Source organism: Bubalus kerabau, chromosome 1, assembly GCF_029407905.1.
Source record: "Bubalus kerabau isolate K-KA32 ecotype Philippines breed swamp buffalo chromosome 1, PCC_UOA_SB_1v2, whole genome shotgun sequence".
NCBI lineage: Eukaryota > Metazoa > Chordata > Mammalia > Artiodactyla > Bovidae > Bubalus > Bubalus kerabau.
The window spans coordinates 116033726-116050216 of record NC_073624.1 but is presented as its reverse complement, the minus strand read 5'-3'; the positions used below and the strand labels follow the sequence as shown (position 1 = coordinate 116050216).

Sequence of the window (16491 nt, the reverse complement as noted above, 5' to 3'; positions counted from 1 at the left end):
GAGCTGCATTAAAAAGTTCTGCACAATTTTATTAACATTTGTGTATTGTGATCAGTTCAGAAGTTGTATATTCCTGGTTTTTTTGTTTTAGCTTTTTGCATTAATAGCTTTAAAAATATTAGTAATCTAAAGCAATCACTAGATAAAAATTTATGATTTCATTAACTGGGGCTTTGTGAAATTAAATATTTGCATTTGTATAGACTATTCTCTTTCCATCTCACATTAGAAAAATTTAAATTATGAACATGACTTGATTTGCTAGTCTGTGAAGTATGTTCTGTATTTAAAACTAAACAAGAAAACGCCCAAGACTCAATAGCTTTTTACTAAAAATAAGTCAGCCCAAAAGGAAAAAAAATATTTTTGGACACTGATAGTAGACAGATATGAAAGGAATCTTGATGAGTTATAAGGAAATCTCTCAATTAGTGTTTCTCAACATTTAAAAACCCAGGATCCCTTCTGTTAGCAGTGAAAATCTCATAAGTATTTCTAATGTTTTTTATTAATTATGTGAAAATCTGGGAAGATGGAGTAGATGTAGTTTTCCCTATTCCTTCATTCCAAGTACAATTAAAAAACCTGGATATTATGTACAAAACAAATATAGGAAGACTGAGGATGGAGAGAAGAAGGCAGAGAGTTAGGGAGCTAAGGATCCAAACAATAACGTGGTGGTAAGTTCCCTCCTTTTTCTTTTTTTGCTTCATATTTTCCAGAAGAGGAACTGACAAAGCCAACAACCCAGAATCATGAATGGGTACAGACAAAAACAGCTCCCCCAAAAGCTTGCCCTTAAGCCAGAAACCACAAAAGAGACAGTGTATTTGGCAAGGTAGAAATTTTTAGAAAATAAATTTCTGCTACAGCCAGAAACAACAGAAAAGGCTGTGGACCCACCCTGACTCATACCAACAAAGACCCAGCTTTCCAACCTTACCACACTATAATGATGGGCCCCAGCTTCTCTCCTGGGGTGGTGTCAGGGAAGGTCGAGTAGAGAGCCGGGATTTTCGTCCCCACTAGCTGTCAGTGAGGTCCCATCCCCTGCTGTGTTAGTGGTGATCACGTAGGAAACAGGAATGAGGCACTCCCAGCCAGGGAGGGCACCCGTGGAGGGGGACTGGGGACTTGGGAGCCCCACCTCTGCCCATCAATACTGAGGAAACCCCTCCTCAGTGTCAGCGAAGGCCCGCTTGGCATCCTGGACTTCACCTCACCTGCCAGTAATGAGAAGGTGTCCCCCTGCCTGCATCAGAGGAGTCCACACGAAAGGCTTAAATACGACCCAGTGTCTCATAATACCCCAAACATCTAGGTTTCAAACAGAAGTTGCTCATCAAAACAAGAATCAAGAAGATCTGACTGAATGAAAAGAGAATCATTAGATGCCAATGTAATATAGAAGATGTTAGAATTATGTGACAAAAGATTTTAAAACAATCATCATAAAAAGCCTTCGGTGAATACTTAGGAACATACTTGAAACAAGTGAAAAATAGAGGCTTAGTGAAGAAATAGAGATATAGAAATAGACTGTAAATAAGAACCAAAAATTTTTTTAAAAGTCAGTGGATGAGTTCAACAGCAGAAGAGAAGAGAGAAGAATCAATGACCTTGAAGACAACAAAAGGAAATAAACTGATGAAAACAAACTAAAGAGAACCTTAGGGGCCTGTGTTTATTGTATATCTGACACTGATATGATTGGAGTTCCAGAAGAAAAGAGGGTGGGGCTGAAAACATGCTCAAAGATATAATGGCCAAAAAGTCCCCAAATTTGGCAAAAGACAGACTTGTAGGTTAACAAGTAGAACAAACCCTGAACAGAGTAAACTCAATAAAATCCAAACCAAATGTATCATAGTGAAACTTCTGGAAAGTAAAGACCAAGAAATAAAAATCTTAAACACCCCTTAGCAGTAGGGATAAAACCAATAGTAACAGTGGATTTCTATTCAGATGCTGTAGAGGCAGGAGCAGCTGCTGCATTTTCCAAATGCTGGATGGAAAGAACTATCAATTCAGAATCCTGTGTCCAGTGAAAATATGTTTCAGGAGTGAAGGAGAAGAACACATTTTTAGATAAAAGAAAAGTCAGAATTTGTAGACCTCAGTCCTGCCCTGAAAGTGGCTAAGGGACGTTCTTTAGACAGATGGGAAGTGATAAAAGAAAGGCTCTTGGAACATAATATCAAGTAAGCAAAATTACAGGTAAATACAGAAGACTTTCCTTATTCTGCATCTTCCAGACTATGTTTGACAGTTGAAACAAACATCACAGTATTGTTTACCGTGGATCTAAATGCATGTAGAGAACTGATTTGAGACAACTTATATTGTAAACAGGTGAAGACAGAGGAATAATAACGGAGGTAATGCCACACTTCACTTAGATTGGTGAAATGATGACACCAGTATACGGTGATAAGTTATATTTATATTGTACTTAGAGTAACCACTAAAAAAGCTATTCAAAGAGATACAAATTCTGAAAAGCTTTTATAGATTATGAAAAGTTTTTCAGTAACTCACAAGTAGGAAAAAGAAAACGGAAACAAAAACAGAACAAATAGAAAACAAAACAGTAAATTATAGATTTATATCCTAACAGATCGGAGAAGGCAATGGCAACCCACCCAGTACTCTTGCCTGGAAAATCCCATGGATGGAGGAGCCTGGTGGGCTGCAGTCCATGGGGTTGCTAAGAGTCAGATACGACTGAGCGACTTCACTTTCACTTTTCACTTCCATGCATTGGAGAAGGAAATGGCAACCCACTCCAGTGTTCTTGCCTGAAGAATCCCAGGGACTGGGGAGCCTGGTGGGCTGCCGTCTATGGGGTCGCACAGAGTCGGACACAACTGAAGCGACTTAGCAGCAGCAGCATCCTAACATATCAGTAGTTAGAGTAACTGTTTGTTTGCTAAGTTGCTTCAGTCACATCAGGCTCTCTGTGACCCTCTCTGGACTGTAGCTCTCCTCCGCCCATGGGGTTCTCCGGGCAAGAATCCTGGAGTGGGTTGTCATGTCCTCCTCCAGGGGATATTCCTGACCCAGGGATCGAACCCTTATCTCTTAAGTCTCCTGTATTGGTTCTTTACTCCTAGCACCACCCTGAAAGCCCAGAATAACTATACATGGTCTAAATATACCAATTAAAAGATATCGGCAGTGTGGATTATCCATGACTCAACTATATGCTGTCTGTAAGAAACTCACTTCACCTACAAGAATATTGGAAAGTTGCTTATATGGGCAAGTAGCAGAATAGAAATGACGTATGATTCCAAAAGCAGGCAAAGACAGTACACAAAGGAAAACTCCAGGCATATCTCATTTTATTGCATTTCACAGATATTTCTTCTTTTTTTTTTAACAAGTGAAGTTTTGTGGCAAGCTGCATCAAGTAAGTCTTGTTGGTGCCAGTTTCTTGGCATTTGCTTATTTCATGTCTCCATGTCACATTTTGGTAATTCTTGCAGTATTTCAAACCCTCCACCAGCAAAAAGATTATGACTTGATGAAGAAAGGCTCAAGTGATGGTTAGCACTTTTTAGCAATTTTTTAGCAATATTTTTAAATTAAAAGATATGCTTTTTTTTAGACATAAGGGTATTAATAGACTATAGTATAGTGTAAACATAACTTTTTAAAATTGAAATATAGTTGATGTCCATTATTATGTCAGTTTCAGATGTACTGCATAGTGATTTGACATTTGTATAAAATGATTAATGTATACAATGAATGTATGCAATATATGTATACATTCATACATATATGAAATGATCACATTAAGTCTGGTAACCATTTGTTCCTATATAAATTTGTTATAATATTATTGACCATATTCTTTATGCTGTGTATTACATCTCATGGCTTATTTATTTTATAACTGGAGGTTTGTACCTCTTAATCTCTTTCAGCCGCAGCCCCTTCCCCTCTGGTATCTCTGAGTCTGTTTGTGTTTTGTTTGTATTTTTAGATTTCCCATGTAAGTGAGACCACGTGGTAGTAATATTTGTCTTTCTCTGATTTATTCCACTTAGCATAATACCTCTCAGTCCATCCATGTTGTCACAAATAGCAAGACTTCATTCTCTTTAATGGCAGAGTAATATTCCATTATATGTATATAGATCACATCTTGTGTATCCATTCATACATCAGTGGGCACTTAAGTTGCTTTTGTATCACGACTACAGTAAATAATACTGCAGTGAACACTGAGGTGTAAATATGTTTTCTGTTTAGTCCTTGGGTTTTCTTTGGTAGATACGCAGAAGTGATATTTCTGGGATGTGTGGCAGTTCTACTTTTTGTGGACCCTCCATAGTGCCTGTACCGATTTACAGTTACACCCGTAGTCGGCAGGGATTTCCCTTTCTCCAAATCCTCACCAGCATTTGTGCTTTTCGCGTCTTTTTTGATGATGCCCACTCTTACAGGTCTGAGGTGGCATCCTGTTTTGGTTTTGATTTGCGTTTCTCCGGTGAGTGACCGGCGTGTCTGTTTCTGTGCCAGCGCTGCGCTGTTTTGATTGTTGTGCCTTTGCAGTACAGTATGAAATCAAGGAAGGTGATATTTTGGCTTTGTTCTTCTTTCTCAAGATTGCTTTGGCTATTCAGGTTATTTGTGTTTCCATACAAATTGTAGAATTGCTTGTTTTAGTTCTGTGAAAAGTGCCATTGGTATTTTGATAAGGACCACATTGAATCTGTAATTGCCTTGGGTGATACGGTCATTTACAATATTACTTCTTCCAGTCTGTGAGAATGGTATGTTTCTCCATTTGTTGTGCCATCTTCAGTTTCTTTTATCAATGTCTTAACAGTTTTCAGAGTACAAATCTTTTACCTCTTTGGTTAGATTTATTACTAGATATTGTATTCTTTTTGATGTACTTGTAGATGGGATTGTTTTCTTAATTTCTCTTTCTCATGGTTTGTTATTAGTATGTAAACCAACAGAGTTTAATTTATTGATTTTATATCTTGTAACTACTCAATTCACTTATTAGTTCTAATAGATTTTTGGTGATGTCTTATATATAGTGTCATGTCATCTGCAAACATTGACAGTTTTACTTCCTCCTTTCCAGTTTGGATTCTTTTTTTCTTTTTCTTGTCTCACTGCTGTGGCTAGGACTTCTAATACTGTGTTCAATAAAAGTAGAAGAGTGTGCATCTTTGTGTTCCTGATCTTAGAGGAAATGCTTTCAACTTTTTACTATTGAGTATGATGTTACCTGTGGGTTGGTCATATATAGCCTTTTTTATATTGAGATATGTTTCCTCTATACCCACTTTTGTTGAGATTTTTTATCGTAAATGAATGTTGAATTTTGTTAAAAACTTTTTACGTATCTACTGAGATAATCATATGATTTTTATTCTTCAGTTTGTTATTGTAGTATATCATGCTGATTGGTTGGCTGTTTGGGTGGCCCCAGGTGGTGGTAGGGGCAGTGCTTGGGGTGTGCTGCCCGGATGGAGGGTGGGGCCAGGTTCTGGGGACCAATAGGCTAGAGGGAGGATTCTAAAATGCTGCTTTCCAACCCTAGTGTTAGTGAAAGTGAAAGTTGCTCAGTTGTGTCTGACTCTTTGTGACCCCTTGGACTATACAGTCCATGGAATTCTCCAGGTGAGAACACTGTAGTAGGTAGCCTTTCCCTTCTCCAGGGGATCTTCCCAGCCCAGGGATTGAACCCAGGTCTCCCGCACTGCAGGTGGATTCTTCACCAGCTGAGCCACCAGGGAAACCTAGTGTTATTAGGGTAAAAGAAGTTCCCCAAATTAGCTGCCACCAATTTTTGTATATGTAGGGATCTTTTATTCTCTTTCTGCCGCTCCAGAGGACTCTTCAAGCTCAGCTAGTGCATCTGTTCCAGGCTTCTAACTATTGCCTCTTTATGCTAGTACTTTGGAGCATCTGAATTTTGCCAGTGTCCTTTAAAACAGAATCTCTGTTTCCTGTGGACCTCCAGCTCTCCTGAAATGGGTCCTGCTGGTTTTCAAAGCCAGATGTGTGGAAGCTTTTCTTCCTAGTGCAGGAGGGGACCCCGTGGCTGGGGAGCCCCGCATAGGGCTTAAACCACTTCTTCCTTGGGGAAGACCTCTAGGATTGTGATACTCCTTCAATTTGTAAGTCCACTGATCCTGGAGATGTGAGCTCCGATTATACTGCTTCACCCCTTCCTGCCATCCCATTGTGGTTCCACCTTTATTTCTTTAGTTATGGTAAATCTTTTCTGCTAGTCTTCAGGTTATTTTCCTAGAGAGTTGATCTGTAAATGGTGATAAAGTACTTGTATGATGAAAAATTTTAAATGCCAATGAAAGAAATCAAGGATGATCTAAGTAAGTGGGGAGACTTACTGTGTTCATGAATTGGAAGATTCAATGTAGTAAATATATCAGTTCTCGAATCCTGGCAATATTTTTTTTTTTTGGTATAACCAAAACTTACTTGGAAAGGCAGTAGCCTTAGAATACTTAAAACTTTTAATTTCGAAAAAGAAAAATCACTGTCGGCAGTTTTAACACCTGCTATATAGCTTCAGTTGTCAAGACTCGGTAGTCTTGTTGCTGGAGAAATAAAATAATCAGTGAAACAGAATAGAGAGCCTAGAATTAGAACCACAAAGATGTGCCCACAGATGTTTGACAGATGTGTAAAAATGATTCAGTGGAGGAAATATAGCCTTTATAACAATTCATATTGGAGCAACAGGACATGCATAGGCAAAAAAATAAACCTCTACTCAGACCTCATACTGTATTAATAAATTAACTCAAAACTGTTGAAGACTTAAATGTAAAATGTAAAACCTAAAAATCTAGGGCTACACAGAGATTTAACATAAAAAGCATGATCCGTAAAGGTAAAAATTGATCATTCAGATTTGAGTTAAAATTAAAACTTATGTTCTGTGAAAGACCCTGTTATTAAAATGAAAATGAAGACTACAGACTGGGATAAAGAATTTACAAGCCACATATCCAATAAAGGGACTAGTTTCCAAGATATATTAAGAGCTTTCAAAACTCAAAAGTGTAAAATCAAATAATCCAATTAGAAAATAGTTTAAAGAAGAGACATTTTTACCAAAAAAGGTATAAAAGTGACAGGCACATGAAAAAATATTCCAACATCATTTTAGTCATTTGGGAAATTCAAATGGAAACTGCAGTGACTTACTGTTATATACCTATCTGAATAACTGCAGTAAAAAGTTACAGCACCACCAGATGCTGCCGAGGATGCTGAGAGACTCAGACATTGCTGGCAAACATGTAAAGCAGTACAGCACCCTGGAGAGCAGGTCGGAACACGCAGTACCATACAACCCAGAAATCATACTCTTAAGCGTTTATCCCAGAAAAATGAAAACTGACGTTCACACACAGATTTGTATGTGAATGTTTATAGCATTCATACTCATATATTCATAATATTCATTCATATGTTCATAATAGACCCCAAATGAAAACAACCCCAAAGTCCTTCGGTGGGTGAATGATTAAATAAACTAACACATTCATTCTGTGAAATATTCCTCAGCAATAAAAAGGAATGAACTAATGGTATGTGCAGTAACCCAGTGAGTACCCAGAAAATTATGATGAATGAAAAGCCAATCCTGTAAGATTACGTACTGTATAATTCCATTTATATAAAATTCTTGAAATTACAAAATTATGGAAATGTAAAACAGATTAGCAATTGGCAGAGGTTTATATGGGGATGAAGGGTAAGGGATGAAGGAAGTTACTTTAAAGGATGGAAATATTCCTTGTAGTGAGGGAAATATTCTTTATCTTAATTCTGTCAGTGTCAGTATCCTGGCTGTGATATTATAATACTGTTTTGCAAGATGGGAACTCTGGGTAGCGAGTACTTGGGATCTGCCTGCATTTTTTATTAAAACTGCCTGACCCACAGCTCACATCATACTTAGTGATGAAAAGCTAAAAGTATTCCTTTTAATATTGGGAATAATATAAGGATGCCCACTCTTGCCAATTTTATTCAGCATTTTATTCCTGGACACAGCAGTTTAGAGAAGAAAAAGAAATTAAAAGAATCCAATTTGGAAAAGAAGTAAAGCAGGTGACATTATGCTATATGTGGAAAATCCTAATGATGCTAGTGGAAAACTGCTAGTGCTCACCAATGAATTTGATAAGGTTATTGGATGCAAATCTAATATATAGAAATCTGTTGTGTTTCTATACACTATCAATGAAATATCAAAATGGGAAATTAAGGAAACAATCTCATTTACCATTGCATCAAAAAGAATAAAGTACCTAGGAATAAACCTATCTAAGGAGATAAAACACCTGAACTCTTAAAAAAACTATAAGCTACTAATAAGAAAAATTGAAGATGACACAAACAGATGGAAAGGTATATGATGTTCTTGAATTGAAAGAATTGGTATTGTTAAAATGACCACACTACCCAAGGCAACCTGCAGATTCAGCACAATCAACTATCAAATTACCAATGGCATTTTTCTTTGACCTAGAATAAAAAATTTTACAATTTCTTTGGAAACACAAAAGACCTGGAATAGCCAAAACAATCTTGAGAAAGGAAAGGGGGAACTGGAAGAATCATGCTCCCTGACTTCAGACTATACTACAAAGCTATGGTAATCAAAACAGTAAAGTACTGTACATGTACAGTCCAGATGTACATGGACCAGTGAATAGGACAGAAAGCCCAGCAAGAAACCCACACAGTTAGGGTCAGTTATCTACAACAGAGGAGGCAGAAATATACAATGAAAGAAAGACAGGCCCTTTGAGAAGAAGGTGCTGGGAAAACTAGACAGCTTCATGTGAAAGAATGAAATTAGAACTTTCTTTAACACCATGTATAAAAATAAGCTCAAGATAGATTAAAGACCTAAACGTAGAACTGGATACTGTGAAGCTCCTAGAAGAAAACATAAGCAGAACACTCTTTGACATAAATCATGGTAATATTTTTCAGATCCATCTCTAAAGAGTAATGGAAATAAAAACAAAAAGAAACAAATGGGGCCTAATTAAACTTAAAAGTTTTTGCAAAGGAAAGCATAAACAAAACAGACAACCTGTGGGATGGGAGAAAATATTTGTAAATGATGCTACCAGCAAGGGATTAATTTCTAAAATAAAAAGCTCATAATAAATAGCTTAATATATTAAAAAAAAAAAAAAACCCAATCAAAAAAAATGGATGAAAGACCTAAATAGACATTCCTCCAAAGAAGACATACAGGTGGCCATGAAAAGATGCTCATTATCACTTATTATTAGAGAAATGCAAATCAAAACTACAATGAGGCGCCACTTCGCACCAGTCAGTATATATTTGCATGTTCATAGATTGGCAGCAGAGCACCCTGTCGCCTAATCCCACTCCCACCAATGTTCCTCTTTCTCCTGTGTGCTCAGTCATGTCCAATTCTTTGTGACCCCGTGGAACCTGTAGCCCACCAGGTTCTTCTGTCCATGGAATTTTCCAGGCAAGAATATGAAACAGGTTGCTATTTTCTCCACCAGGGGATCTTCTCAGCCCAGGGATTGAACCCATCTCTCTTACATCTCCTGCATTGGCAGGTGGATTCTTTGCCACCACTAGTCCCACCCGGGAAGCCCGCTAATCAGAATGGGCGTCATTAAAATGTCTGCAAATAATATATGCTGGAGAGGGTGTGGAGAAAAGGGAACTCTCCTATGCTTTTGGTGGGAATGTAAATTGGTGCAGTCACTATGGGGAACAGTGTGGAGGTTCCTAAAAAAACTGAAAATAGTTACCGTGTGATCCAGCAATCCCACTCCTGGGCATGTATCCAGATAAAACTCTATTTCAAAAAGATACATACACCCCAGTTTTCATAGCAGCACTATTTATAATAGCCAAGACATGGAAGCAGCCTAAATAAGATAAGGATGGTATATATACACAGTGGAATGTTACTCAGCCATAAAAAATGAACTAATGCCATTTGCTGCAACATGGATGAACCTAGAAACCATATTAAGTCAGAGAAACACAAATATACAAGATCACTTATGTGTGGGATCTTAAAAAGTAATATAAATGCACGTCTTTACCAAATAGAAATACACTCGCAGACATAGAAAAGAAACTTACGGTGACCAGAAAGCATAATAGGGGGTTGGGGGAGATAAATTAGTTAGGAGTTTGGGATTAACATCTACACACTACTATGAATAAAATAGATAAACAACAAGGACCTACTCTATAGCACAGGGAAGTATATTCAGTGTCTTGTAATAATCTACAATGGTAAAGAATCTGAAAACGAGTATATATAAATATCCCTTTGTATGTGTGACTGAAACTACTTTGCTGTGCACTTGAAGCTAAGGCAACACTGTAAATTAACTGTGCATCAGTTTTTAAACCAGATTAAAAATTGCAATTATTTAAAAGTGTAATTAAAGAACTGGATTGAATCTGGGTGGTAGATTCACTTCAAAATCCATTCAAATTTACTATATATTTGAAAAATTCTGTAATGAAATATAAAATAAACTTTTCTGTAGCTATAAAAGCAGCATATCACCGTTACCTCTTTACAGTATAGTAATATGTATATTAAACAGCAGCTTGAAAAACATCCAGGAATCAAACACGTAGGTTTTTCACTGGGTGAAATGAGCCGATGTTCACACAAAAAATTATATGTAAATGTTTATGATGGCTTCATTTACAGTCAGACAGTGGGGACAAGCATAGTCTCTCAGGTGGGGAGTGGATAGCCAGGCTGTGTTAAATTCTGTAATGGAATACTGCTCAGCATTCAAAAGGAACTTACTATTGATACATGAAACAAATGGATGAGTGTCAGATGCATTATCTAAGTGAAAGAAACCAGACTCAAAGACTGCATTCAGTATGATCCCTTTTATGTGACATGCGTGCAAAGGAAAAAGTCAAAGGACAGATATCAGACTACGGGTGACCAGGGCTGCGCCTCGTGGCACAAGGCATTTCGGGGCTTACTGGGGCTGTGCTGTGTCTTGATATTCATGCTTGTTATGCAACTGTATATTCATCAAAACTCAGAGAAGTATACACAGAAAAGGGTGAATTTCACTGTATATAAATTGTGTCTTAATTTTTAATAAGGACAAAAAATGTGCCCATTGCTGGGGTGAAACAAATGTCTCGACTAAAAACAAACCAGATTAAAGATAGTTTTAGAAAATACTTTTTCAAGTGCCACGCGTTCACCTTCTCTCCCACCAATATGCACCCTTACTCATATACTCTTCCCAATTATATGTTCTCTAATGTCTTGATACAAAATTCACACGTAATAGAGATAAAAAAGAAATTGGAAGGATGACATTTCACAACAGCATAAAATTAAACCCTGAAGTTGATATGTTTAATTATTATTCTAAGTTAAAATTACACAATTAGTTCAGTATATGAATTACAGTGACTGAATTGGGGAAAATAGTCATTTATATGAAAAAAGTGTTTATTTCATTAGAGGCCAATGGTATGAAAGGGGTGCTAAAAAAATCTTGGCCTTCAAAAAGGTAAATATTCAATGAGGAGAGTAATGTTTACACTCTGAGCTTTGTTAGATCACAACTGTAATATCTAATTTTGTCCTCTAATGCAACTCACTCATCTCACATGCTAGTAAAGTAATGCTCAAAATTCTCCAAGCCAGGCTTCAGCAGTATGTGAACCGTGAACTTCCAGATGTTCAAGCTGGTTTTATAAAAGGCAGAGAAACCAGAGATCAAATTGCCAATATCCGCTGGATCATGGAGAAAGCAAGAGAGTTCCATAAAAGCATCTATTTCTGCTTTATTGACTGTGCCAAAGCCTTCGACTGTGTGGATCACAATAAACTGTGGAAAATTCTGAAAGAGATGGGAATACCAGACCACCTGACCTGCCTCTTGAGAAACCTGTATGCAGGTCAGGAAGCAACAGTTAGAACTGGACATGGAACAACAGACTGGTTCCAAATAGGAAAAGGAGTACATCAAGGCTGTATATTGTCACCCTGCTTATTTAACTTATATGCAGAGTACATCATGAGAAATGCTGGGCTGGAAGAAGCACAAGCTGGAATCAAGATTGCCGGGAGAAATATCAATCATGGCAGAAAGTGAAGAGGAACTCAAAAGCCTCTTGATGAAAGTGAAAGAGGAGAGTGAAAAAGTTGGTTTAAAGCTCAACATTCAGAAAACGAAGATCATGGCTTTTGGTCCCATCACTTCATGGGAAATAGATGGGGAAACAGTGGAAACAGTGTCAGACTTTATTTTTTTGGGCTCCAAAATCACTGCAGATGGTGATTGCAGCCTTGAAATTAAAAGACCCTTACTCCTTGGAAGGAAAGTTATGACCAACCTAGACAGCATATTCAAAAGCAGAGATATTACTTTGCCAACAAAGGTCCGTCTAGTCAAGGCTATGGTTTTTCCTGTGGTCATGTATGGATGTGAAAGTTGGACTGTGAAGAAAGCTGAGTGCCGAAAAATTGATGCTTTTGAACTGTGGTGTTGGAGAAGACTCTTGAGAGTGCCTTGGACCGCAAGGAGATCCAACCAGTCCCTCCTAAAGGAGATCAGTCCTGGGTGTTCATTGGAAGGACTGATGCTGAAGCTGAAACTCCAGTACTTTGGCCACTTCATGCGAAGTGTTGACTCATTTGAAAAGACCCTGATGCTGGGAGTGATTGGGGGCAAGAGGAGAAGTGGACGACAGAAGATGAGATGGCTGGATGACATCACCGACTCGATGGATATGAGTCTGAGTGAATTCCGGGAGTTAGTGATGGACAGAGAGGCCTGGTGTGCTGTGATTCATGGGGTCGCAAAGAGTCGGACACGACCTAGCGACTGAACTGAACTGAACGTAACTCGAAAGACTTAATAGCTGCCTACAAGTCTGTGAGAGGCAATAGACTGTGTGTTGCTCCAAAGATATGGTTGTAATAGCTGTTAGAAGGAAGCAGACTGGTTTTATACTTACGAGTATTTCTAACAGACCAGTACAAATATAAAATGGTACTACAGCAGAAGTTTTAAGCACTGTACTTTGATATGTGTTCAGAGGCACATCATCTCCATTCTGTGATCTCTGGGACTCTGTAAATAAAATGGATTTTATACTTTTACTTTGGTATTTTAATATACTATTTACATGTAGCATTCAAAATATCTTCTCCAGGTTAAACATACTGTTTTCCTTATCTGATACAGCTGTTGGACCTTCAGTCATTCTGGTTGCCCTTGTCTCCTTAGATGTCAATGCACCCGTTAAAATCGGGTAGTATTTTCATAAACTGTTTTTTAGCCCATCCATGTGTTGACAGGTGGTACCTGCTGTCTTCTGTATCCGACTGTCTAAACCCACTCTTATAACTTCTGTTCTCATTTTCCACAACTTCAACCAAGTACTTTTAAATTGTTTATTTAATACCTCTTTCTAGAAAACAGACTAGCACCTTGAATACTTTCTGCACATAGTAAGTGTATTTGATAATTTCACCCCTGTTTTGTGTTTTCACAAAGGTAACAGTGATTCACATTGAGGTTACTTGAAACATTAAAAACTTTGTGTTTTTTTTTTGTTTTCTGTCCAGGAATTTCGGCAGAAAGTAATGCTGGGAACTCCTTTCCTAGTTATTTGGCTGGTTGGGTTTATAGCAGACCTAAATATTGATTCTTGGCTCATTAAAGGGCTAATGTATGGTGGTGTCTGGGCTACAGTACAGTTTCTTTCAAAGTAAGTGTGTTGTTTTTAACTGTATTTTTAACCAGAAAGGTAAAAATCATAATTTGCACCTGGCTATTAATTTTATATTAATAATATAATATTAATGCATATTTAGAACACTGCCTTTGTGTAACATGTTTGATCTTAATGTAATGTTAAAGAATTTTTGGCAAATTTATATCTGACATCTTTAACATTTTTAACATCGTTGTGAAAAATGACTGTAAAGCTACTTTTAGTGACTAAGTCTAACATTTTTAAGGCTAAAATACAGTTTTAAAACATTTCAATAGACACGAACGCGAGTTTGTTGAACTCTGCATGTAATATATTGCTTATTTTTGGATAACAATAATGCCTGAGCTTACCTTTCCATAGAAATTAAATTTTCTTTGGTCATAGGCAGTATGCAAGAAAGAGGTATAGTTGTAGCACAGGGGACGTCTAAGCGTATGAAAAGTCTAAGCCTATGAAGTGGGCTCAGTTGTTTTTTAAGATTTTCTCCTTTGTTCTCTAAACACTGTGTTCGTTCTGTTTGCTTCTTATCCTTAGATCCTATTGCCCTAAAGTTGCCCATCCAGCAAACTAGGAAGTTATTTATGATCCAGAATTTCCCACCTAATTTCCATTCCTTTAGTACTTTGTGTTCACCAGAATTTCACAAGAGAGTTCTGAAAATAATTCACAGAGATGAGAGTGAATGGTAGTGCACCAGTGTGGTAACTCTCAGGAAGAAACTTAATCTTATTTTAGTGTTTACTTTCACCAAGAGGTGTAAGTAAGAATTCACCAATTCTGCCTTCTTAACATAAATGGATGGCTGATCCTGCTTAGTGTTTAATAAAATTTATCAGCGTTTATTTTTTCCTGAATTCTAAATGCTGTAAATAATGACCTTTAATTCCTCCAAACTAGCTTGTTCATTCTCTTTGAAAAGATGTGCTGAAAGCTTAGTGGGAATGTGAGGTGAGGAGAAATAATGATGCAGTGAAAAACTCGGGGATTGCTTTGGGCTTCCCTGGTGGCTCAGATGGTAAAGCATCTGCCTACAATGTGGGAGACCCAGGTTCCATCCCTGGGTTGGGAAGATCCTCTGGAGAAAGAAATGGCAACCCACTCCAGTACTCTTGTCTGGAAAATCCCATGGACGGAGGAGTGTTGTAGGCTCCTCCATGGGGTCGCAAAGAGTTGGACACAACTGAGCGACTTCACTTCACTTTGCACTCATTTGTTAAAATTATAACATGCCTTTGGTGAGTAATAAGCTGGATGATAGAGTTACTATATATTGCTAAAGTGGGTTTTTTATTTAAAAGAATAGGAATACAATGAAATTCTAAAGTTGGAAAGTATATAGAATATAATTCTAATTCTTAATGAATTAAAAGTAGTTTCAGACTTGAGTCATTCAGCTGTGCCTTCCTTCATGTGTTATTGATCACCGTGGAAAACAGCCTTCATATTTAAGCATCCTGAATTTCTGGGTTTTGTTAAAAGTTTACTATGCGGAATAGATGTAATTTTCATTTAAATAAATAAATAGTCATTTCTACAATGAAATATAGAGTTCACATTTTATAAAACTTGTGTTTTACAGATCCTTTTTTGATCATTCAATGCATAGTGCATTGCCCCTTGGAATATATTTGGCAACCAAATTTTGGATGTATGTGACGTGGTTCTTCTGGTTTTGGAATGATATCCTTTGGTTATAAAGGTCTTATCTAAAACAATTTTTGTTTGTTATTAAAACAAATGTTTAATAATTTAACATAGCTGAGTTACTCACTATATACTGGAATAAAACCGTTTTATTAGAAAAATAAGTATGAACTAATGTATTTTTAAATGTTTCATATTTAATAAATTGCTTTTCAAAGCTGCTTTTAATAACATCAGTAGTAATAATAATAATATCGATAATAGTGACCATTAATTGAGTTTTTTAAGGGCATTTTCCTAAATACTGTGTGTTCCATTTACTACACATCCTATTACACTTATATTGTTGTATCAGTTTTATAGATGAGAAAACTTAGGTTTTAACAGGTTAATCTGTTGTTTTTTCCCAAGATCACACAGCTAGTCTCTAATAGAGTAGAGTAGAAACACATATTTGTCTGATTCTCTAACACATTCTGCACCTTTGTACTGAGTTGTGATTTTCATGTTTTAGTGTCATTTTCTCTGCATTTTTTCTTACTGTCACACTTATTACTGTTCTGCTGTGATAGGTAACAGTTAATTTTCTCTTTTGCTTATGAAAAGCCTTTAGTGGTGTATCTTCAGATGTTTGCTAAGTTCAGCAAATTATTTCGATGTACTATTTGTTGTTTGTTTGCTTGTTTTTTTTGATGGCACTTTTAAAAAGTATAATTTGACATTGTACATTTGTATGTGCACGTGTGTACATCTGAGAAATGAGGACAGTGTCAGCTTTTGATGTTTTAATTGAAAAAAATCAGTAAGACAGTCTGTTTTATTATAATAAAGGTACATGTTTGATGCCTTAAATCATTCTTCAAAACATTACTATCAATATATAAAGTATATGATATTTTAAATGGTATGCAGTATTCAGTGACTTTTAACTGTTCTGAACAATATTAATTATTACTGATACCTGATTTCACTTCACAGTCTTGCATATTATAATATTGCATTCTTTTTGTTAAGTTGTCCTGTGTATTAGACAAAAACAAAATATGCTTA

General features: G+C 36.8%; 1 protein-coding gene across 7 annotated transcripts in view; it reads left to right on the top strand.

Annotated features, from left to right (window-relative positions):
- Positions 1–16491, top strand: part of ZDHHC17 (zinc finger DHHC-type palmitoyltransferase 17) — a 99479-nt gene that overhangs the window by 66179 nt on the left and 16809 nt on the right. For 5 of the 7 annotated variants that reach the window (XM_055587344.1, XM_055587316.1, XM_055587305.1 and 2 more), the window contains 2 exons: positions 13646–13788; positions 15377–15479. The exons of the other annotated variants lie outside the window; for them this stretch is intronic. In XM_055587344.1, coding sequence (XP_055443319.1) covers positions 13646–13788; positions 15377–15479 — 246 coding nt within the window. The remainder of the gene's footprint in view (positions 1–13645; positions 13789–15376; positions 15480–16491) is intronic. 7 annotated transcript variants of the gene reach the window in all.